This window comes from Aspergillus tanneri, assembly GCF_003426965.1.
Source record: "Aspergillus tanneri strain NIH1004 chromosome Unknown AapTan_5_pilon_pilon_pilon, whole genome shotgun sequence".
NCBI lineage: Eukaryota > Fungi > Ascomycota > Eurotiomycetes > Eurotiales > Aspergillaceae > Aspergillus > Aspergillus tanneri.
The window spans coordinates 1,023,830-1,045,480 of NW_022984632.1; the positions used below are offsets into that span (position 1 = coordinate 1,023,830).

The 21,651-nt window shown below is 47.3% G+C and overlaps 7 protein-coding genes across 7 annotated transcripts; 4 read left to right on the top strand and 3 right to left on the bottom strand.

Annotated features, from left to right (window-relative positions):
- Nucleotides 1-2,678: 2,678 nt before the first annotated feature.
- ATNIH1004_009761 (putative MFS sugar transporter) lies at nt 2,679-4,705 on the bottom strand (the record flags this gene model as incomplete). The annotated part of the gene is made up of 8 exons (XM_033574343.1): nt 2,679-2,926; nt 2,978-3,076; nt 3,129-3,229; nt 3,288-3,486; nt 3,543-3,630; nt 3,677-4,223; nt 4,281-4,523; nt 4,668-4,705. The coding sequence occupies 8 exons, from the start codon at nt 4,703-4,705 to the stop codon at nt 2,679-2,681; spliced, it is 1,563 nt and encodes a 520-aa protein (XP_033422361.1).
- A 1,392-nt stretch (nt 4,706-6,097) lies between these two features.
- ATNIH1004_009762 (uncharacterized protein) lies at nt 6,098-7,352 on the top strand (the record flags this gene model as incomplete). Its single annotated transcript, XM_033574344.1, has 5 exons — nt 6,098-6,389; nt 6,453-6,608; nt 6,678-7,000; nt 7,067-7,133; nt 7,219-7,352. The coding sequence occupies 5 exons, from the start codon at nt 6,098-6,100 to the stop codon at nt 7,350-7,352; spliced, it is 972 nt and encodes a 323-aa protein (XP_033422362.1).
- Nucleotides 7,353-8,938: 1,586 nt separating this feature from the next.
- On the top strand, nt 8,939-10,806 carry ATNIH1004_009763 (putative integral membrane protein; the record flags this gene model as incomplete). Its single annotated transcript, XM_033574345.1, has 7 exons — nt 8,939-9,119; nt 9,168-9,187; nt 9,249-9,285; nt 9,335-9,402; nt 9,452-9,924; nt 9,988-10,308; nt 10,587-10,806. 7 exons carry the CDS (start codon nt 8,939-8,941, stop codon nt 10,804-10,806), a joined length of 1,320 nt encoding a protein of 439 aa, XP_033422363.1.
- Nucleotides 10,807-11,793: 987 nt separating this feature from the next.
- On the top strand, nt 11,794-12,742 carry ATNIH1004_009764 (SDR family oxidoreductase; the record flags this gene model as incomplete). The annotated part of the gene is made up of 4 exons (XM_033574346.1): nt 11,794-11,851; nt 11,911-12,158; nt 12,213-12,416; nt 12,476-12,742. The coding sequence occupies 4 exons, from the start codon at nt 11,794-11,796 to the stop codon at nt 12,740-12,742; spliced, it is 777 nt and encodes a 258-aa protein (XP_033422364.1).
- A 162-nt stretch (nt 12,743-12,904) lies between these two features.
- Nucleotides 12,905-15,555, bottom strand: ATNIH1004_009765 (putative C6 transcription factor; the record flags this gene model as incomplete). Its single annotated transcript, XM_033574347.1, has 8 exons — nt 12,905-13,436; nt 13,498-13,739; nt 13,802-14,233; nt 14,284-14,582; nt 14,680-15,164; nt 15,225-15,346; nt 15,417-15,440; nt 15,502-15,555. The coding sequence occupies 8 exons, from the start codon at nt 15,553-15,555 to the stop codon at nt 12,905-12,907; spliced, it is 2,190 nt and encodes a 729-aa protein (XP_033422365.1).
- Nucleotides 15,556-16,252: 697 nt separating this feature from the next.
- Nucleotides 16,253-18,178, bottom strand: ATNIH1004_009766 (uncharacterized protein; the record flags this gene model as incomplete). The annotated part of the gene is made up of 1 exon (XM_033574348.1): nt 16,253-18,178. One exon carries the CDS (start codon nt 18,176-18,178, stop codon nt 16,253-16,255), a length of 1,926 nt encoding a protein of 641 aa, XP_033422366.1.
- A 986-nt stretch (nt 18,179-19,164) lies between these two features.
- ATNIH1004_009767 (SNARE domain protein) lies at nt 19,165-21,613 on the top strand (the record flags this gene model as incomplete). Its single annotated transcript, XM_033574349.1, has 6 exons — nt 19,165-19,167; nt 19,258-20,146; nt 20,216-20,335; nt 20,713-20,734; nt 20,796-21,424; nt 21,537-21,613. 6 exons carry the CDS (start codon nt 19,165-19,167, stop codon nt 21,611-21,613), a joined length of 1,740 nt encoding a protein of 579 aa, XP_033422367.1.
- Nucleotides 21,614-21,651: the final 38 nt, after the last annotated feature.

The window sequence follows — 21,651 nt, forward strand, 5'->3', positions numbered from 1 at the left end:
GTCTCCATCCATATCAGTGGCTGAGGCTTACTTCGATGATAAAGCAAATTTTCTCCTTGTGGCTTTTCCTCCCTTCACCCCTCTCTTTTTCTTTTCTTTTCTATTTGTCGCAAAAGAGGCAACGGGCAGCTCACGGGGACTTTTTGGAAATGCCAAATTCTGGGGACGGCTAAGCCTCCACCATACCCAGGATTTTCACATGGCATGTCAGATTGTCAACAGGCACCTGTACCCGAACATTACTTGAGTTACTTCGTAGTCCTCGGAGATATACCGATCTAGGCGGCCCGTTGCTTATTTTCAGGATTGAAACAGCCCGTGTCAGTACTAGCTGATGGTGGAGAGCCAGTGTTAAACGGTCGAGCAAGCGCTGACCCTTTGCACCGCCAAGGGTTTCCTATGTATGTTGCCTACACTAGTCCAACAAGTTGTTGGGTGAGGGGCTATGCGGAAGTCAGTCATAATAACCATAAACTCAAAGTAAAATGAGGTACCGCTACCGCCAATCAAATGGATGATCATCCCTGCCTTAGCCCCATATTGGATATTCATACCTGGGTTCATGTTGGCTGCTAGCTTGGCCAGATTCATGCATCCATGCCAATTGTTAGGTCTGCCAGGTCCACTCCAAGGGGTCCTAAAAAGTCACCCCTGGCTCCGCTGCTGCTGTGTAGTCTATAATATTCATCCCCTGTTTCCTGCATGTCTTACCAGAGAGTCAGGGGAAGCGACGGGGGGAGACGGAGATAGGAGGGAGAGATCTAAGAAAACTTCCAAACTCCAGGCTCCCATACCCTTTCGTCTTCAGGACGATCATCGTGCACACATTCTCTCCATCACCCCAGTGGTCCCATTTGTATATTCGAGCCAAGCGCTCCACAGCAAGTATTCTCCATAGTACACCACCAAAAGGCCAGAAATGGTTCAAGGAAGCCACTCTCAGAGCCACTCTCAGAACAGAACAGACCACACTGTACATTGGAGTGCCCGCAGAGACATACATGTTTATGCTGGACAGTGCAGGTAAGATGGGCTCCTGGGCCTAGATGTCGACTAGACTGATAAGTCATTGAGGTTTGCTCGAGATAAGTCATTCTAGGATAGCTTCAATGGACCTGAGACAAACGGATGGATGAACGAATGAACGCTGTGGACCACCTGGCCCTGGTACTGCCCTGTTCAGGAACCGGTTCCCGCTCTGCGCAACGAACGAAGTCATGTTTGATGGCTGGTATTCTGGAACGGTATCGGGGCAGAATGATCAGGTTTCAGAATGAGCTTGAATTAGTATTCAAGGGACCCTTCAGAGGGCAATAGGCCAGCGAAAGCTACGAGTAAAGACGAAGGGAGATGCTAAGTATTGTTGGGTGTCGGCACGAACTCCTCCATACCGAGTATTCAGGCGAAAGGACAGAAGTGATGGGCAGAGGTTTAATTATCGGTGTATACTCCGTAGGACTCCGTAAGAGAGGGGGGAAAAAAAAAATATTGCAACGACAAAGCTATAGAAGCTCTTGGTGATCAGGTCGACGCACTAAGGCTAAAGAACAATTGCCGAGGCCATAGGGTCCACCCAGAGTGAGACAAAGTGAGGTCATAAGACCTGACGAATACTAAGAATAATCTAACATGTGCAGATTTTGTCGCGTGGTTAGTGGGGATATTGGGTCCAAAATATACTTAAGTCCGCTCTAGCGGACAGCCATAAAACAAGAAGCCTAGCATCATATGGAGCCCATTCGAAGTCGGGGGTGGAGTTGACAAGTGCAAGAATTATGGAGACTTCATGGTCACTCATCACGTATTCTGTAGCTGAGTGTAGCTTCGAGTTGAGCGTTATGACTAATGTAAAAAGAAAATTTAGTAACTAATTGCATAATTTGATATGCCCGTAGTAATAATTAAGCAGGTGAATGTAACCTTTCCATCAAATAATTTTTTTAAAAAAATAAAAATTAAAAAATAACACTAAGATAACCGTTGAGCCCATAAGTGGAGTGTTTGAGACTTATTAGCTGTTTAATTTAGTTAATATAATAGAGTTTTACCAGACCCTTCTGCAAGGCACTCTCTACTAACCAGACTAACCATTCTGGCTCATATTTATTTTATAAAAGTCTTAAATCTCACATAAGAGATAGTTAACACAAAGTATATAGTTCTTGGTTGTATCGTGCCTTACATTACGAACTAAGGTAGTAGTTTCATGGAAAGAAATGTTGGTTTTCTTACTGGCTGTCGCTACCTAGCGCAGTTCTTCATATGATCAGGACTTGGATATATCATATTAAGAGTCTTTTGACTAATAGGATTATCAATTGCGTACAGGCCTCTAACTACCACAATGCACTATCTATATTATTTAGACCAAATCCATAAAAGAAGGTCTGCTTGATTAATGGTCACCGAAAAACAACCGAGATACAACTGAAATAATCGGCCTGGTGATGGTTTCTCACAGTACTAGGCCTTAAATGATTGACTATCTTTGCAGGCCAATGGTTGGCTGGCTGGCTCTCAGAAATGGACAGGACAGTGGCCTAGAGTCTTGCAGCTAGAATACAGCACAGAATGGGCATCCCGATCTGCATTCAAGAATAGCTCACCTCTCCATGTTGGTGTAGCCCTGGGTCTAAGAGTGGGCTATTTGGTATGCCAATCATATGGCGTTTACCCGCTCAGTTGCCTTTTGTGGCCTCGCACTGAGTCTCCTGCACGGGTAAACCCGAGGTAGTCCCGGTGCTCTCAGCATCCCGGGCAGAATTGATGGGCTCGGAAGTGTCCAGCCTCGCTGCAATGTCACGCTCGACCTGGGCTTTCTCCTCGTCGGTGGCATCGGTGAGATGAACCGCTACTTCCTCACCGAAATTCTTTGCAATCTCCTCCAATGTCAACCGGGCCGTCTCAGGGAAAAAGAAGTAAATCACTGCCGGAAAGCGTCAGAACAGTCGACAAGAGAAATAGTGGGGATCTCTACCAGGGATAAAAGCAGCCGACCAGCAAATGATGACCAGGTAGTACTTCCATCCGATGTTGTTGAAGCCCATAGGGGCAGTTTGGAGTAGAATAAGTGTGGCTTTATTCGGTTGGTCAATGTATAATGGAGGTAAATATCCGGATACACTCACAAGCAAATTGCCCAAATAGCGAAAATCCCATGCCAATAGGACGGATTTCAGTGGGGAAGATCTCTGAAACGTACAAGTACATAGTTGTGTCGCAGAAGGTGCTGTGTAACAGATATAAGTTAGAGTGCATGTGAGCCAAAAGGGATTTCTAAAACAGACCCTTGAAACGCGAGGTAGAGATATATAAACAAAATCCCAAATCCATTGCCAACTCTGTTACGGGTTCCCGCATACTCAGCAGTCATGGCGGACAAACACGAAGTAGTAATGATGATCCCAACAAAACCAGTGATGTACATGCCTCGGCGCGAATTGACTTTATCATGAAGCCAGGCGCCTAGGGGGTTGTAGATGACACCTGCTCCGCAGTCAGTGATAAGCCATGTAGTTAGCGTTACGTTGTTCAATCGTTACCAGCTGTGGTCAACCAAATGGCACTCAGGAGCAATGGCATGCTACCGGTCATCCCAAGATTGGTGTACAAAAGTACGGCATAGTTGTTCTATGCAGTTGTAAGCTCCAGCGTTCACAGAGGGTTGTAAACTCACAATGATCAATGGACCACCAAACTCTGCCCCCCACTGAGTGAGGAAGCCGATGGCCATTCGCTTTCTATAAGATTTCTTCTTCACGACTGCACTCCATACATTTCCATATGCCGAAAGTCTCTCTGCCTCAAGGCGGATTTGTTCCGCAGTCTGAAAATACTCCTCTTTGGCAACCAGATCCTCAGGGTCGTCCAAGGATTTGCGAAGTTTCACCAAGATCTCTTTGGCCTCCTCATGTTTGCCCTTGGAGATTAGCCAACGAGGTGATCGAGGGAGCCATGGTGACCCGAGGAGCAACACTAGTGGAGGCAAGCACTGCAAGCACAAAGGAAATCTCCAGCCAAAGCTGCCCAACTTTTCTTCGGCAAAATAGCAGGCATAGCCTACCCACCCAGCAAGCATGTAGCCGAAGACCAAAAAGATGGCATGGTGACCGACAAGCCAGCCCCTACGGAAGGCACTTGACATTTCGGAGAGGTACATGGGGCAAACGGTAACTAGAATACCGATCCCAAGACCGCACACAAAGCGTCCAGCTTGGAACATTCTGAACAACGGTTAGATGGTCTCTGTACCCGGAAATGGAAAGTATCAGAGCACGTACTCGATAGAGTTGGCGCCCCCTTGGAGGGCACCACCAAACATGGAAAAGAAAGCACCCAGTTGGATGTTTACTTTCCTTCCAAAGAAATCACACGACCACATTATGAATAGCGTGCCCACAGCTCCTCCAGCGCTGAAAACTCCATTGGCAGTGGAAATGGTGGGGGTTGTGGTTGAGGCATATCCTGGTTCACCTTCTGCGGGGAGATTGAAATAGGAATACCACCCTGGCTGACCGATCGTGCTCGATATAATCGAAGAGCAATAACCATATGTCTATGTAGGTGCCAAACAATGTTACTTCGACTGCATGCCTCTATTCAGGGGGGTTCAACCAAGGTTCACAATACTAACCAAAGATCCAATGGCAACAAATATTGTCACCAACCGGTTGTAGCTGCTGGTCTGTGACCCAAACGTCCCCATAGTGTAACGATTGCTGCTTTCTCCAGTCTTGCGTGATCTCTAATTGGGGGAAGGAATATTCTATGAACAAAAGAAAATTATAAAGAAATAGACAGGTCTAATTCACACCCTTGTAAGTTTCAACGGGGCAGTCGATTCATCAAACCCCGCGCTATTGATGCTGTTTGTATATTCTCATACACGCCAGAGAATAAAAGAGAGATCAGATCAGAGGGGTTGCTGGTGTAAGAAGATCAAATATACAACCAGAAGCTCCGAGTAAACTTCGAAGTTAAAGGTGTCGCACACTATGGCAAGAGCTCCTCGCCTACTCCAGAGTAGATTTTCAAATCCCTCTTTTGCATCATTCCTAATATGTAATAGTAGTAATCTGGCAGGGAATTTCCTTCCCCCCACCAGCTGCATGTGTCAGAGTACTACTGTAGGTTGTGGCCATTGATATTCATCGGTTATCGTGTTGTCATGTATCGGTGGGCTTGGCTAGCCCCACTGGGCAATAAAAGAGCAATTGCACCGAAGTTCAGCTTCAGCAGCTAGTACCTCGACTGGTGCGGCAGTAGCGCAGGGCTGCTTGTAGAGCGCGGTAGTAGGCACACTAATTAGCAGATACTTGTTGTTTAGGAGAAGGGTGTTGTCAGAAGCATCCCCCTAAACCCATTTTGGAAGTGGCAGCCCCTTGTCAGGAGGCGTGACTTTCCCAACCAAACTAGTATTACGGAGTAATTATCCACAATAGTCTGGATTCCTCCTGTTATCATCCATGGCCTGATGGGATCCATCCACCCATCCACGTTCTTCATCAAATATTAACGCAGCACTCCGTACTCCGAAATAACATATGGTTCCACAATTCAAGAGGGAGCCTGTCCGAGTTCAAACAAAGTCTCTGTGTCTCCATTTTCCACGCCTATAGCTTTTAGCCATATAATGGAGGCCGAAGGAATGAGAATTGGTAAGACTATTTGACCATCATTACTAAGTGCCTCACCAGTGCCTGTGTTTGAGCATTCTCATTTGCCAGGTCTATGGATCATTGCGCTTGGTATGCATGCCCTATCCAAACGATGTACCTTGACGAAATTACCTATGCCTAAATAGGCCCTAGTGCGTGCCCACCCCGCAGAAGCTGTTCTGAAAAACTTTACCACTGATGGTCACGGACTGGGTCCTCTCCCGTCCGCCTCCAAAAACTCGAGGTGGATCCTACGATACGTACTCAAGCACCAAATTCGTTCATAATTTAGTAGCCGATTTAAAGCCGGAGTGGCCTACAGCCAAATACGTAGGCTGCGTACGAGACCTATTTCTACTATTCCATTGAGTGGCGCATTTGGCTGTTGAGGGTACAGTTCTGTGTCCATTCTTTGACTAACATCAACGATCACTAGAATCATGACGAGCACGTCGCCTTATGATGTTCCTTTTGACAAGCTTCCCAATCCCAAGCAAGTATGGGTTGGGGAGCCCGGTAGCCACGAAGAAGGACTTGGAAAGCTAGCCATCTTGACCCCTGAGGTCGTGGCTAGAGCGGCCGCAAGCGAAATCAAAACTGGTCGACGGGTAACGATGGGTTGGGACTTGACAAAACTGGATTTTCCAAATCTGAATCGTCAGCCCTGTCAACACAAGATCGTCCCACTATTGGGAGGGATAGCGTTTGATGATATATATACTATGAATCCGCGTAGGTCCCGGATCCATACTATGTATTAATGGCCTAGCCGTCTAGATGTTGATGTGTTTCTAGAACAAAGTAGCCAGTGGGATGGATTGCGACATTTCTCGCAGACTGTTCCTGGTCAGGAGCAGCGTGTTTTCTACGGGGGCACCACAGCTGAAGAAATCAATGATCGTGGCAACCATCGGATTGGCCTACAGCACTGGGCGCGAGAAGGAATTGCAGGTACGTGCCTCTGTTGTTGACCACCATCCTTTCTTCGGCTTTCAAAAGTTAAAGTTCTCGTATCACTAGGGCGCGGAGTCCTGATTGACTACGCAACGTGGGCGGAAAGAAAGGGAATAAAATACAGCACGTTCTCGACTCATCAAGTACGACTCTCCGAGATATTGGAGATTGCCAAGGAATCTGATATCACGTTTCAAAAAGGCGACATCCTTTTTGTCCGCGTTGGGGTGACTAAGGAGTGGGACTCGGTGATGACAGACCACCACAAGCAACAGTACTCAGAGAACCCAAGTCCCGAACACGCTGGAGTCGAGGCGACCACAGATATGCTCCGATGGCTTTGGGATTCCGGATTTGCGGCGATCGCCAGCGATGCGATAAGTTGGGAGGTGCGCACGACCATAGAGACAGACGCGGGGCATTGATCGTCCGAGGACTGACATAACATCTGATAGGTGTATCCGCCCCAGTCGGATATATTTCTGCACGAGTATGTACTTGCTGGATGGGGCATGCCAATTGGTAAGTTAAGCCGTTGAGCCTGGATAGTACATACATCCACACTATGGAAATGATTGATGTGGTTAACCTTGGTACCCAATAACAGGCGAGCTATTCGATCTAGAAGCACTAGCATGCACCTGCCAAGAACTTCAGCGATGGAGCTTCTTCGTTGCATCTGTGCCTTTAAACATGCCTGGAGGAGTCTCGTCGCCGCCGAACATTATGGCAATTTTTTAGGTAAGCTAGTAATTACTTAATAGCGACTCAGCGTTCGGTAACCGAAACATTTACATCAGGCAATAAAATGAAATCACAGTAAAACAATCCGAAGGTTTATTTTGCTACGGAATTCCAATTGTCTCCCCGCTCCCCTACGCCTTATACTTAACTTTATTCATTCATGGACATCGGTCAAGACGCAGGGGAAGGACGAAATCTCTTCTCAATAGGGATGAAGTTACATCGTCCATCGGCCTCAGGATTGATCGGCGTCACTATGCCTGAAACAAGTAACCAGTTACGTGCAAATCAAAATGGGTACATAATATTATTATCAATACCAATATTGCTTAATTCCTGGGCAGCGGAAGCTCTCCGTATCTACAGATCCTGCAGAACATTGGCATTTGTATCCATATGCATTTAGCTTGCCCTTCCAAATGTGCTGGTGTCTGGATTATGAAATAAGCCTGTTGTTCACTTCTGCTTTTATTCTTTTTTGGGGGGAGGGGGGAGGGGGGATGGACTTTTCTTGCTCCTATTTTTCTTCTGGCATGATTTCAGTCGAGTCCGAGTAATCCGACTCCACAGGGCAATTGTTTCAAAGTTCAATACGCGAAGCCTGAACCTTAGGACCACCCCAGGCTACCGCAAACCATCGATGATTATCATAATATGTCTGAGCTTGATACCAAATTATTTTGATAGCTTCCATCTGCAATCACTCTATCAATTCTAACCGAGCACCAGGATTGTCCAGGTCTCTGGACCGGACGGGTGGTGCGATCGAAGTTAAAACTCGTTGAATATCCTAGCCACTCGTAGTCTGAATTTATGGCCGATGGGTCCGGGAAGTAACCTCCGCCGTCAGACGTCTGGTTCTGAGGGAATAATCCAACGTCAATCAGTCAATCAAGCCAATCCTTCGTCTCTCCCCCACTCTCCCGACCACGCATTAGCTCTCCCTCTCGGTAATGTCTCGGAAGGCATCACCCTCGTGTGGAATAGTGCGAGGACTGAAGGCATAGGTGTTGCTACGAAAGAAGGTTGAACGGCTTCCTTCCCATGTCTACTAGTGAACGCTAAAGCTTGCCGAAGGATTTTAGTCATCACTGCGGCCCAATACAAATGGGCAATAGAAAATCTGAGCTGGAGGTCTCAAACAAGGGCGCCGATCAATCATGGATGGTTGCCATTTCCGGTTGTCTTCCACGAGAACAGTTTTCGCCGATGGCGGGTAATATTCCGTAAAGTCGTTTGTTCGTGCCAATAACATGTCCGAAAACAAAAGGGCACGGTCTGCTGATGGGTCTTTTGCTCTTCCCATTGCCGCTTCTGAGCAGGGATTATCGAGTCTTGGCTTTTATTTTTATTTTTAAAATTTTTTTAGCGTCTCGATCCAGCTAGTTGGTCGTATTAATCTTCAGGGGTACCATCTAAACCGACTGAGATGGAGATGTGCCTGGTAAACATGGGGACGCTGAGTTTGCATGAACCTTGAGCGAATTTAGTATAATATATCGTCATGTCACGCACGTTCCTCTCCTAAACCCGGCAGATCCTTATGTACATGAAACGCTGGTTTTATGGGATAACAGTTCATCATGACTGCCGTACAATTACTTGGACGACAGGCGGCCAAGCCGAATGACCAGCCCGTGGATACAACTGTGCAGAAATGGAATACCGCGACTCAATCGCTATGTATAGTCGCGATGACTGTTTTTTTTGCTTTGCGTGCATACACCCGGGTGTTTATCCTTAATGGGTTTGGGAAAGAAGATTGTGTGTCTACCAGAGGATCAATGGTTATAGATGCTGACTAGTATATAGGGACATGCTTTTGTGCCTATGTTAGATATCTCCGTCTCTCCCTACTCGTGAATTAGCTAAGTAGCTTATTGATGTCTGCAGTTCCTTGGAGTTTCCTATTCAGTTATTGCCCTCATTAGTATGTTTGCTTACCCTTCCCGTTGTTTGACATAGCTGACCCTTCCCAGTGGGCCACTTCGGTGGAGGCCTACATTTGGATGATGTGCCTCTCGAAGATCGCATTTCGTTCTCAAAGGTAAACATCACCCTCAGCCTCCATGATGGAGATTGCTCACGCTGTCCAGACTGTCTATGTTACCATGGTCATGTATGGGCCAACTGCATACCTGACTAAAGTGTCCCTCCTCTGGATCATGACCCGGGTGTTTAGTCCATTCCGCAAGTCCGTTATCTTCATATACGTCTTTCTGGGGCTCATGCTTGCCTACTATATTCCCGCGGTGATCGTGAAAGTCCGAATCTGCAATCCGATCTCGAAGTTCTGGGACCAATCTATACCTGGGACGTGCTTGGATCAAAGGTCCATTATCCTCGCCGATGCGGTGGTCAGCGTGGGAAGCGATATGATTATCCTCCTAGTCCCGTTACCCCTGACACTACGTCTACAATTGCCCATGAAGAAGAAAATGCGTGTTATGGGAGTTCTCGGTGCAGGGGGATTAGCCTGTGCGTCCAGTATTATTCGTCTGGTTCTTATAGTCCTCACAGGGCAATCGAAGGACGCAACCCTGGCCTTCATGAGAATAAATATGCTTGGGTAAGTTTAGATGCTCCAGGTTTATGGGAGTATTTTCTCTAATTGATATGGTCTATACATTAGTAATGCCGAAATTGCCATCGGTATCGTCTGCGCTTGCCTTCCAGCCCTTTCAGCTATTATCACTCGTGCCTACTCGGAATACTCGTCCAACCGTGCCACCACCGGACAGGAGGTGAGCAAAGGGAGAAACCAGAGCTACAATCGCAGTAGCCGTGCGGACCGAAATCGAGCATCGATTGGTGTGATGGAGACAGAGTCTGACCAGGATATTCTGATGCAAAATGTGCAGGGACAGCCTCACGTCGAGACGACGGTGCTTGGTGACAGGGACCAACTGAGCGCGCACCGCATGGAATCAGGCATTCTGAAGACGGTGGATTTGTCCACTTCAGTGACTACACGTTGAGTAAGCATGCATTACAAATACTTGCCAGGGAGGTTGGGCATATGCCTTGTACTCTCCCTTCGTGGTTGAGTTTACTGATATGAATCCGTGATTGTATTATACCCAGCAGGATCGAATTGCATCCGCTATCTCCTTATGCCACTAATGGAATCACTTCAAAAATTAAAGGAAGCAAAAGAGAGGGAAAAGAGGGGGCATTCCACATGTACACGGATAATATAATAAAAAAGACCATTTACAGCCCTAATCCCAGAACCCCCAGTACCAGGATATTCATAAACCCACCAGGAGAATCTACCACAGGACCCGCTGCCGACGACGACGACGACGAAGTCGAACCCGAGGTTGAAGCCGAAGATGTCGTTGGACTCCCAGTCACAGAAGAAGGACCCTGGGTATTCCCCGTCATCGACGCATGGGTACTAGCCCCCGTGGACGTAGTACCGCCGCTCGAACCAGTAGCAGAGACATGATACGTGGTCGTTGAAAATGAGCAGAATTTAACCAGATCATTCGCATCTGCACATGTTACCATCCCATATCTAGCACTTAAAGGCCAGACAGTAGTAGATATATCGAAAAGGAAGCAATGAGAAAGAGAGAAACAGAGGGGGGAAACTACCATTATCATGGCCATCCTTACTATTTTGCGCAATACAAGCCTCACAACGAGGAAGGATCGAGTTCATATCGCGTCCCTTGCAGACACAATCCGACTCGACATTATCGTCGGAGGTTTTTGCGTCGCACGAAGCTGTCAGACTTACTACAGGACGGCATACATCCTGACATTGAGAAGGGAGATCGTTTGCGTCGATATCTGTTGCTAAGATGGTGAGAGCGAGGGAGAGTAATATAAATAGGCTTGTTAGGATGGTATGCATTTTCTTCTGGAATTTCCTGGCTCAGTATGTAGATGGCAGTATATGCCAGATAATAGAATGAATGACAGATGATAGATGGCGTGGAGGATGGAGTACATCCATATTTAATATAAGACCAATCCTTGCCGTCCTTTTCCGAATTGGGGGGCGATGTGTCAACGATTGACAGCCCCAGTTGTTTGTGTGCAGATCAGGACTCGCTCAATGGCCGATGTGGTGGTACAGAGTGCAGGCCCCTTCTCTGTCCTACGATTGACCTCATTTTCATTGTGGTTTGCTCTCATTGTGGTGACAAGGACACAGCAACTTATGTATATACACCGGAGTCTAGGTGGATATAAAAACGCATCTTAAGGTAGGTATCCTCATATTTTGTATTTTCAGACTCAGACACGTCAGATGGCTGTCCTGATACCCTCCGATCGGCTTTCACGCCGCTTCTCCGCAATTCAACCCCTCTTCTGCCAGGCCAGGCCTCGGGTGACTAGATACCTACGCGATGCATATAAGACGTCTCGTTTCTCCTAGCTTTTAATTTCGAAGCCTAAAATTACATAAAACATCTGCCGTATCAAAATGGCCAACACCGTGGTTACAGGTTCCCGACTCCAGGGAAAAGTCGTCATCGTCACCGGTGCGTGCAGGGTCATCCATTCCCGTGTCTTCTTCACCCGCTAATCTAGGTCATCTCAGGCGGCGGTTCGGGCTTCGGAGCTGCTATTTCTCGTCGCTTCGGCGAGGAGGGAGCCAAGGTGATCTTGGCGGATATTAACGTCGAAGGGGGACAGAAGGTTGCCGCGCAGAATCCGGCCAATCTAATCTTCCAGCAGATGGACGTCACCAAGGCTGACGATTGGATGACAGTGGTTGAATTGGCGTTTTCCAAGTTCGGAAGACTGGATGTGCTGGTCAATAATGCGGGAACAACGTATCGGAATAAGGTAGGTAATTTGAACTATCGTAGGCCATGCTTGCTGACATCGAATGTCGAATAGCCGACGGTGGAAGTTACGGAGGCGGAGTGGGAGAAGGTTTTTAACGTGAATGTTAAGGGCATCTTTCTGGGAACCAATGTCTTCATGCCACGGTTGATCCAGCAAGGTCAAGGTGGCTCCATGATTAACATCTCTTCCACCGGTGCTTCGAGACCCCGTCCCGGTTTGGTCTGGTATAATGCCTCTAAAGGGGCAGTGTCAAATGTACGACCGTAATTCATTATTTTTTCTCTCCGTCCCGAGGACCAGACTGATCTGGACAGGCCACGAAAGGTCTTGCGGCCGAATATGGCCCGCACAATATCCGTGTCAACACCGTTTCTCCTCTGCTGTCGGGAACAGCCCTCTTTCCCATGTTTACAGGCATGCCGGATACGCCCGAGAATAGGGAGAAATTCATCGGGAATGTACCGCTCGGTCGGCTGACTGACCCGGATGATGTCGCTAATATCTGTCTGTACCTCGCCAGTGATGAAGGAAGATTTATAAATGGAGCGGAGATGCTGATTGATGGTGGAAAATGTATCTAGCTCTTCCACTTCCTCAAATAACACGCATATCAAAAGCAGAACTAAGTACCATGAGCGCTGTATTCAAAGCCCTACCTAAAGCCCTACCTAAGGAATTGTCCGGTCTGCAAAATTACACAATCTTAGCGGAGAGGAACATAGGAGCCCGTGGGAAACTCACAGTTAAGACTGAGGCAAAATACTTAGATCAAACAGAGACCAGTCTTCCTCCAATAACCCCATCATATGCTGGTTTCCCGAAAACCAGTTTCCCAACGTCGTCTGGGGCATATTCACTGGGGGCCTTTGGTCTTCTGCCTCGGCCATTTCTACGGGCATTTGTCCGACAGCGCCTGGAACAGCAGGAGTAGGGCCAGGTGCAACAGGGGCAGCTGCCCACCGTACATATCCCACATCAATCGGCGCTGGCGCTAACCCAAGCGCAGTGAGATACGTGTCAAACTCCTGTCCCACGGAGGCTGAATTTTGGTCATGTTGGATTTGCGCTTGTGATTTTGCTTCTAGATATAGCCTGGCGACATTGCTGAGAACGTTGCAAAGACGATGCATCTTTGCAATCGCTTCCGAGAGTGCACAATTTGGCTCAAGAGAAGCGACAAAATCTTCAAGTCGTTTAAGATCTTCCTGGGAGGAAACTTCAATTGTATGGCAAAATATCACTATAAAAGGAACGAATGGAGCGTATAGAATTGTCCTGCACTTTATTAGCCCAATGTGGCCATCTGCGTGTTTGAGTAGATATTGACGCGGCGTACCAATGCAAGTATGAACTCATCATATACTCATCAGCCTCCATAAGCATGGCCATGGAATCATGATTTGCTTGCAAAGCTGCTCGGGCTGTTTCAACGCATTCATCGACAAAAGTGCTAGGAGAATCGGCTGGCGGTGGAATGGCTCTGTATATTAGAGTCAACACAGATAGGCGGCTCACTTCGTCGGATCGGAGGTAGATCTCTTCGACAATCGTCATTTTAGATAATTTCGCAGTTATTTGCTTTTTTTTCCTCCTTGGTTAGCAAGGCCTGGGATATCGACTTGCTTCTAAGCAGTGCGTACCTTAAATGGCTCCATGACATTCCATTGCATATCAGAAGCCAATTGCCGAGCATAGGCTATCCTTTCACTTTCAGGTTGACTAAGAGCTGCAGGACTATATAGCTTCTCGTACACCTTACCCTGGATCGCCGCCAATCTAATCCATAATGTATAAATGTTTGAGAATGGATGGGAAAGTTCCAATGTATCCACCGTCCATGGCAAGGATATATCGTAGTCCTGGATAGTTGATGCTCGTCCAAGGCGCAACGATAGCGCCTTATCAATAACATAGACCGACCAAAACAATCGAAGTTTGTTTTCTCTCACGCTTTTGCTGTCGTGTTCCATTGATGACGCTCGATGGTAGCCCAGGGTTTGACACAAGCGAGCTGCGGCTGAGGTCAATGTCAGACCAAATGAGGGCTTTGAGATTTCGATGGAATGGATAGACTACTCTGTCAGTGTGTTTCTAGTCGCACCTAGTATGACGGAAAACTCACACCTAGTGTAAGTGCTTCAATGGACTCCATCCTTGCAGGCATCAAAAGGCTCAGGTTTGCTAGCGCTGTTTCAAGGTTGGCGTGGCAGAGTTTGACATATCTCCGGTAGCTTTCCCGTGTTTCCGGGTCTTTTTCCAAAACGCTACACTCACCGAAGGCATAAAACAGGCCTCCATTGACGATGATAAAGGTGGCATCGGAGTATTCGTCTGTGGCAAAGTACACTTCTCGGCATTTCTCAATGAGTCGGTCAGGTGGAACAAAGGGACAGAAGCCTTGAAAGATAGAGGGAGGTTCATCTGTTAACGCGTTAATGAGCTGACACTAGGTCATTAAAAATAGAGAAGCAAAAAAAAAATAATAAATAATAAAAAATCAAAGACAGACACTTCCTACCTTTCAGTTTGCGCAATAGCGGCAAGACAACTTGAATAGGAGGCATAGCCAGGTCCCGCAACCCAGAGGAAGGCATAGCCCTCTGATTAGGAAGCCGAACTTCACGAGGGGACGGATGGGACTGAGGGTCCTGCATGTTGACTATCTGTTTCAGCGTCGAAAGCGCTGCGTTGATCTTTGGTGTAGACATTGCAAGGGCGCTACGTGAGACTGCAGACTCTAGGAATTCACTTGCATAGGCAGAATGGGCAGCAAGGGAAGAGTTTCCTTCAAATGTAGGATCACACTCATGCTGCTCCAACGCGGCAGTGGTAGTGGACCTCAATTCAGAGGTAGAGGGAGTCACCTGCCCCGACAACGGCGTTGTTTGGTAATGCAGCTGTTCAACGGCGGACGTATTGGATCCACTAATGCTGGCCTTCAATTCGCGGAGAACACGCTCTATACTACCGAGGCGTTCCTCAACAAGGTCGATTTTCCTTTCACTGAGGAAATCAGAATGCTTGCAAGCCACGGAAAATCACCGCAATTGTGTGTTCACGTACTATTGACTGGAGATCAAGACTCTTCTACGGGGCTCTCGGGGCTTCTGACCTGCCCCGGTGGAGCGACAGGTAATCTGCGAACTGCGACAATTCGAACATGGTGACTGTTTGTCACATCGTATCTACCCGAAGTGGTTCACAATTAGAAGCAACTCTAGCGCGGTTGACGACAAATAATTGCCAATGAAATACCTTTCTAAGTCGGCAATTGTCACACTATCAATCATTAGCATGCAATGGAAGTAATCAAGCCGACAATTGCGTAAAGAGGTCTCACCGCGCGCTTGCCCAGGGACTCCTTGCTGTCACTCTCGGGCCCCTCGGCCTCCATTTTGGACCGGGTTCTCTCACGGGGGGGTGACTAGAAGGTCAAGTGTCGAGTAAGGCTTAATGAGCAAAGTTCCTGAGCTAACGGCGATGGGGGAGGAAATGAAGCCACGGCGGACCCCGCGGTTTCCGAGAAGCCATCAGGCAGTCGAATTTATTTGCCCACATTTCCGTCCATGACATAACAACTACCAGACTCACCGAATTAGGCATAGTGGGGAGCAAAGACCACAGAAAATGAACTCATATTAAGGTTAAAAGTAAAAAATAAGAAAAAGAAGCCAGAAAGGGTGGGAAGACAGACAAAGTCGAAAATTCTGGTTCAGTGAAGTTCCTACACGATCACTATATATTCGGAAGACTACGTCTAGGCAACTCATATCTTCAGTGGGTGAGCACATGATCATCAGTGACTTGCCCAAATCGGATCTCATCGATTAGCCTATAAATCTACTGATTATCTCTATTACCATATCTTCATCAGAGTCATGTCATTAAACCAAGGCCAATGGAACTCTCATCGAGATCCACTACACAGCCCACGTTGGTGGAAGCATGGAATGAATTCGAACATCCTCGATTTATGCCAAAGCCTGAAAAGACTTAGATCTATGAGCATAAGCCCGAGCCCATAAGAGTTCTGCCTAGGTAGACCGGACGGCTGGCAGGCTTAGATGTTTGCTAGTGCGCATCTGTCGTACTCATTTCTTGACCCCGATAACAGCCAAGTTTCTTGGACTTTCGCCGTACTCGAACACAGGCTCGACCCAGCAGTCTTGGACGCAACCGTACTCGCGCAAGAACTGCCAGCGATCGACAACAATAATAGCTTCGACTAAGGCGGAGCTAAAAGCCATCAGAGTCCACAGCACACTGAGTTTTTTCTTTGCGTGCCAATATTCATCCACGTAGCGAATCAAATCATCCTCGGTAATATCGGCCATTCTGGCCTTAACTCGTTCGCCAAAATGTGCGTCTCGACCTAGCCTCGCTACTGCAGCGTGAAAGTATGCTGAAAATGAGGTAAAAGCCGCTTTTCGCAGAGAGCCAACAACCAGATGATTTCCCGCCTTTTCGGAACCAAGCTCGTCTGGTCCATATAGATCTTTTGGCGTCGCGGGCTTCTCCAGGACGTTACGATCTACCAAGATGCGCTGGAGCAGAGTCCGATAAAAATGGCGGGTAAAGAAATTCTCACTGTCATCTCTGCCCCAATTGTAGGGGGCCTGTAGAGACATCGATCTCGCAGTGATGTTTAATTTCACACCTGTCCCGCTGTCATGTTCAAAGTCTTCCAGTCGTTTGGACATGGGAAAGCCGTGCGGATCATATGCGACGGCATCGCGGGTGAGACGGGGGTGCGTGGAGCGGAGAATAGGAAGTTTATAAGTAGCAGGGCCGAGCCTCTCCGTCACCAAATTGTAACAGCAGCCGATCATAGCGATAGCTTTGACTGACGGATTCAAAACCAATGACCGCACGCCGTGATGGAGAAGATTTCCACACGAATGTAAGGAAATGACCATTACCCTTGCCTCTGGCGGCTCATTATCGTCACTCTTGTCGACTGCAGTAGTAGAGTCCTCCTGAGTCTTAGATGATGCGGATTCAATCACGTCTTTAATAATTGGTTCCAAATATCCATCCTTGATTTCGTGTTCAATATAATCCATTATACCTCTCGGCTGAATGTCATCTACTACCTTTTCCTTCACGACCTTGGGGCCGTTACGGAAAGGAGCGGCTCCAATTTCATCAGGTGTAAGACTGATATCCCGGAAGACATTGACTATGGCAACATCCTGGTCATCCTCGGCGGTCCACGCAAAGTCATTTCCAGACATGTTTATCACTTCTCCTGCCTCGTTGGTATCCAATTTCGCTGTTCCAGTACTCTGAGGTTCTTCACAATCTTTGCATTTCTTTTTGGCGTTATACATCCTTATCTCTTTCTTCTCTGTCAATTGGGCATGGATATCCATACCCTTCGCGCCCTTGATAAACTGGTGTTTCCGCTCGATGGCAACAATGTGTCTGTTGTAAGGCGGGCTAGCAAGCGTTCGTCCAAGATAGCTCTGGCCTGACCCAAAATCCACAATATGTGTCAGGTTGTCGCCCCGCTGCTCGTCTACAATGGTGCATAAGGAATCCACGTATCTTGAGAAATGCGCCACTTCATGATACTTCTTCACATTCATACCCACAGCAATCCGTCTCGGTATAGTTGGCTTTCCAGGTTGGGGAGGATTAAAATCCCTCTTGAGGCTGAGTCTTCGAATTTGATAAATGTATTCCAAAAAATCGGCCGGAGGAAACGCAGCCCCTCTCCATTCCTTGCCTCCATCCTGATCCCCTTCGCGACACTTTTTTAGTAGTGACGCGATGTCCTCCCGTAAAACTAAATGTATAATATCCTGGACATCATGCTTGTCGAAGAATGCCCTCCATTCTTCCGGCAAAAGCGATGTGTATAGATCCGGCTCGCGCGTCAGAAAGTCTAGTATATGCACTCCCCCACAGAGGTGACGAAACATGTCAGATGAGGTAGCGAACGTAAGGAGGGCGTCGACATAGGCATCGGGATCCGTCCACTCTTCAGAGAGTGGAAGGGGATTTAGTCGTGGCATGATTCGATACGACGGCGAAAAGTGGGAACTGCGCGAAATATGCTATGTACCGAATAACATGGAAGTGATTTAAATGAGGCCGCTAAAGAACAAACGAATAAAAAAGAGGGAGACAATGCGAGAAGTCAGTCTTGTATCGTGGGGTTTGCAATTATCTACCTTTTTTTTTTTTTTTTTTTGGAGAGGAAATCCGTATCAGGTCTAGCCCCGACGCGATCCACTGACTTCATCAGTCTTTTTACGGGGAAAGTGTGGAGGTCGATCGTTAACAGAGAACACTGGTGTATTCGCCATCGACGGAGGTTATGGCGCCTCTTAGTATTCCATTGGTGCAGTAGCCATCCCTTAAATTGGTGGCCATCTCAGCTAGTGTTTTCAACAAAGTGATGGCTGAATCTGGCTTAACCATCAGTGGAAGCAGTCTATTAAGATTCCGTAGGAAATCGCTGGTTCCTTAATTATAGCTTCTAAGGACTAAGGAAAATATGCGGTCACATCTGAGGGTTCTGAACTAGTCACTGTACTGACATCTTGACCATTTCGGTTTCGCTACAACTTTAAATAGAATGTGATCGAGGCTGCGTTGGCAACACAGGGATATCCTAACCCGGATTCTTCACACTATTTACTAGGCGTGGCCGGCTTTTGAAGAAGAAACGCCCACCCTGCCTGAGAGGATACCACGTATTTATAATGACCCCAGGTGACCTGTCAGTTCGCCATCAGTAAGGCGCTACGTAAGTATGTGCATACTGCATGCTGCACGCTCAGCCCGTTCCGCATACAACATTGTACCCAAGCGTTCAGTCGATTACATATCAACGCGTCACACCGTCTGCGCCTGAGTATTTTATAAGCTCCAAGTCTCTCCCCTTGCAGTTAAAGATATGCAAACACCTAACACACTCTGAGGGGTATTAAATAGACAATGCCATAGTGCATCCTCCGCTAATACCAGAGATCTTCCCCTGAGTATTTGAAGAATCATGGTGCGTTTATATACCTGGTGGCAATTGATCTCATTAGGACTCCTATGGACAATAATCGAGTGTGCGTGCTGACCGCACTTCAACCAACAGCTACAAACGGCTGCTAAGCAGCTGAGGGCCCTGCCTTTAGGTCTCATTGACGATGTGCTCTTTCAAATCATAATTAATTGTGAAATTGGTACAGTCTTGAACCTCTGTCTCCTAAACAAGGCTACCTATGAGGTGATAAAAATCCTCGAGCCACATATTTGTGGATGGTTCATGCGTTCTCGTGGGATCCTTGCATTTGATCCCATTCTCACTCTGGATCCGTGGACGGGTGAACAAAATGCCATGACAATGTCCACACTTCGGAGATTTCTTGACCGTCAAGATATCGCACAGAAGCTCGCCCGCTATATTGTTCCCTCTGTGTGGGGTTCATTCTCGGATAACGAGACACCGGTAATAAACATTGATGCAGAAATTCAACTCGCCCAACGGTTGGAGCGCGGACTTTATGTGCTTTTTCACATGTCAGATATTGCATATGATACGACGAAGTTGAAACGGCGGAAGTCTTTAGCACCAGTGATCACCGGACGACTGTTGGTGTTGACTAATATGCTTGACGAATACCATCTATTTTCGCCACGCAAGCGAGATGCGATATCTTTCGAAAAGCACGCCCATCATGTCCAAAGTGTCCTGAAGTATGGCTATAGAGAGGCCGACATTGGTAGGGGACGGCTAAGATTCAGAAGCTACCTTGATACACAGACAGAGATTGATTTCCATGCTACATATCGAATGTTGCGGGAGCTAATGGAACGAATGCTTCTTCGACACGGTCCAAAGGACTGGCACCGAGACGCAAATAATGAAAATAGTGTAATCTCATGGTTTCTTTTGAAACAGTCGCCACGGTCTCTGGCAAAGCTTTTCCTGGGTCCCCAAGACGACTGCTGCACCTTCGAAGCGAAGACAACGAATTGCAGTAGTAAGCAATGCTATTTCTCAGAATCACTTGATGATTACTGGAGGGCCTGGAATGATGTTCCGGGTTTAGGATGCCAGGGGTGTGACTGCAAGCGCCGTATCAGGAGTTGGAGCGTGAAACCAGCATTGATTGATGCTCGCGGGCGAGTCTTCAACCGTGCTGCAGAACGGTACCTGAAAAAGATGTGGAGTAAGAGACACGTTGGTCTTCATCGGGCCTTTGCTATGGGGTATTTCGACATAATTATTTGACAGATAAGGTGGTCATATCTACAAGACCCGAGTCGATTAGATTAAGAAAGTAGTTAAAGACCAATTATGAATAAACGGACATTCTTAACCGCTAGATAGACGATAACTACAGTCGAAATAGCCTGCCACCTGGATGACGCTGCTCACCGCCTATCTTACCGCTACGGCCATCTAGATTCATCCACCTCCTCATCAGCCGGCCAGCCCCAATCCTCTGTGCTTTAGAACTCTCAGGCAGTCATCTCCGATCTTGTGGGCGCCAGGTTTATATACATATATATTTTATCATCTGTATTAGCGCAATGGACCATTCAGATCCTTTCCTCCAGGTTCAAGCGTGAGTACCATTCATCCTGAGCCCTTTTGGCCAACTTGTGACATATTCGCTGTTTATCCAGAGACGTTCTCTCCACGCTGCAAACAACAAGACCTCTTTTCTCATCATATCTTCGCATTCGCTCCCTGGCCAAGTCTCCATCAAACCCTGAGCTTCAGCAATCCCGAACAGAACTTGAGACCACGTTGACAGACCTCAGTGCGGACCTTGACGATCTAGTCGAAAGCGTTCGAGCAATCGAGCAAGATCCATATCGCTATGGTCTGGAGCTGGAAGAGGTCCAGCGCCGACGAAAACTAGTGGATGATGTCGGGGCTGAGATAGAGAAAATGAGACAAGAGCTACAGAGGGCGGTCACGAACTCTGCAGCAAGTGAGACCGTGAATTCAGTATCTGGGCTTCCCAACCCTGCGGAATTCGACACTGCTCTCTCTCCTTCTGAGGACAGAGAAGACTACTACGCTGCCATGGAGCAGCAACGGCAGATGGAGCTCATGCATGAACAAGACGAACAGCTAGATGGAGTGTTCCGTACCGTGGGCAATTTACGACAGCAGGCCAATGACATGGGAAGAGAACTGGAAGAACAAGCAGTTATGATTGGGGAAGTCGATACGTTGGCTGACCGAGTGGGCGGCAAGTTACAGAGTGGGATGTCGAAAATCAAATATATTGTGAGGAAAAACGAGGGTAAGCAATTTTTTTTTTTTTTTTTTTTTTTTTTTTTGGGTGATCTTCAAGAATACATCAAGATACAGGGGTAGTAATTTTCCCGCGAGACCTCCAAACTGACTGATAGCAGATACGATGTCCTCCTTTTGCATCGCTGTGCTCATATTTGTGCTGGTCCTCCTGTTGATTCTGGTCATTGCGTTGTGAGAAATGGGACAATAAATTACATCGATGTAGAAAGATGG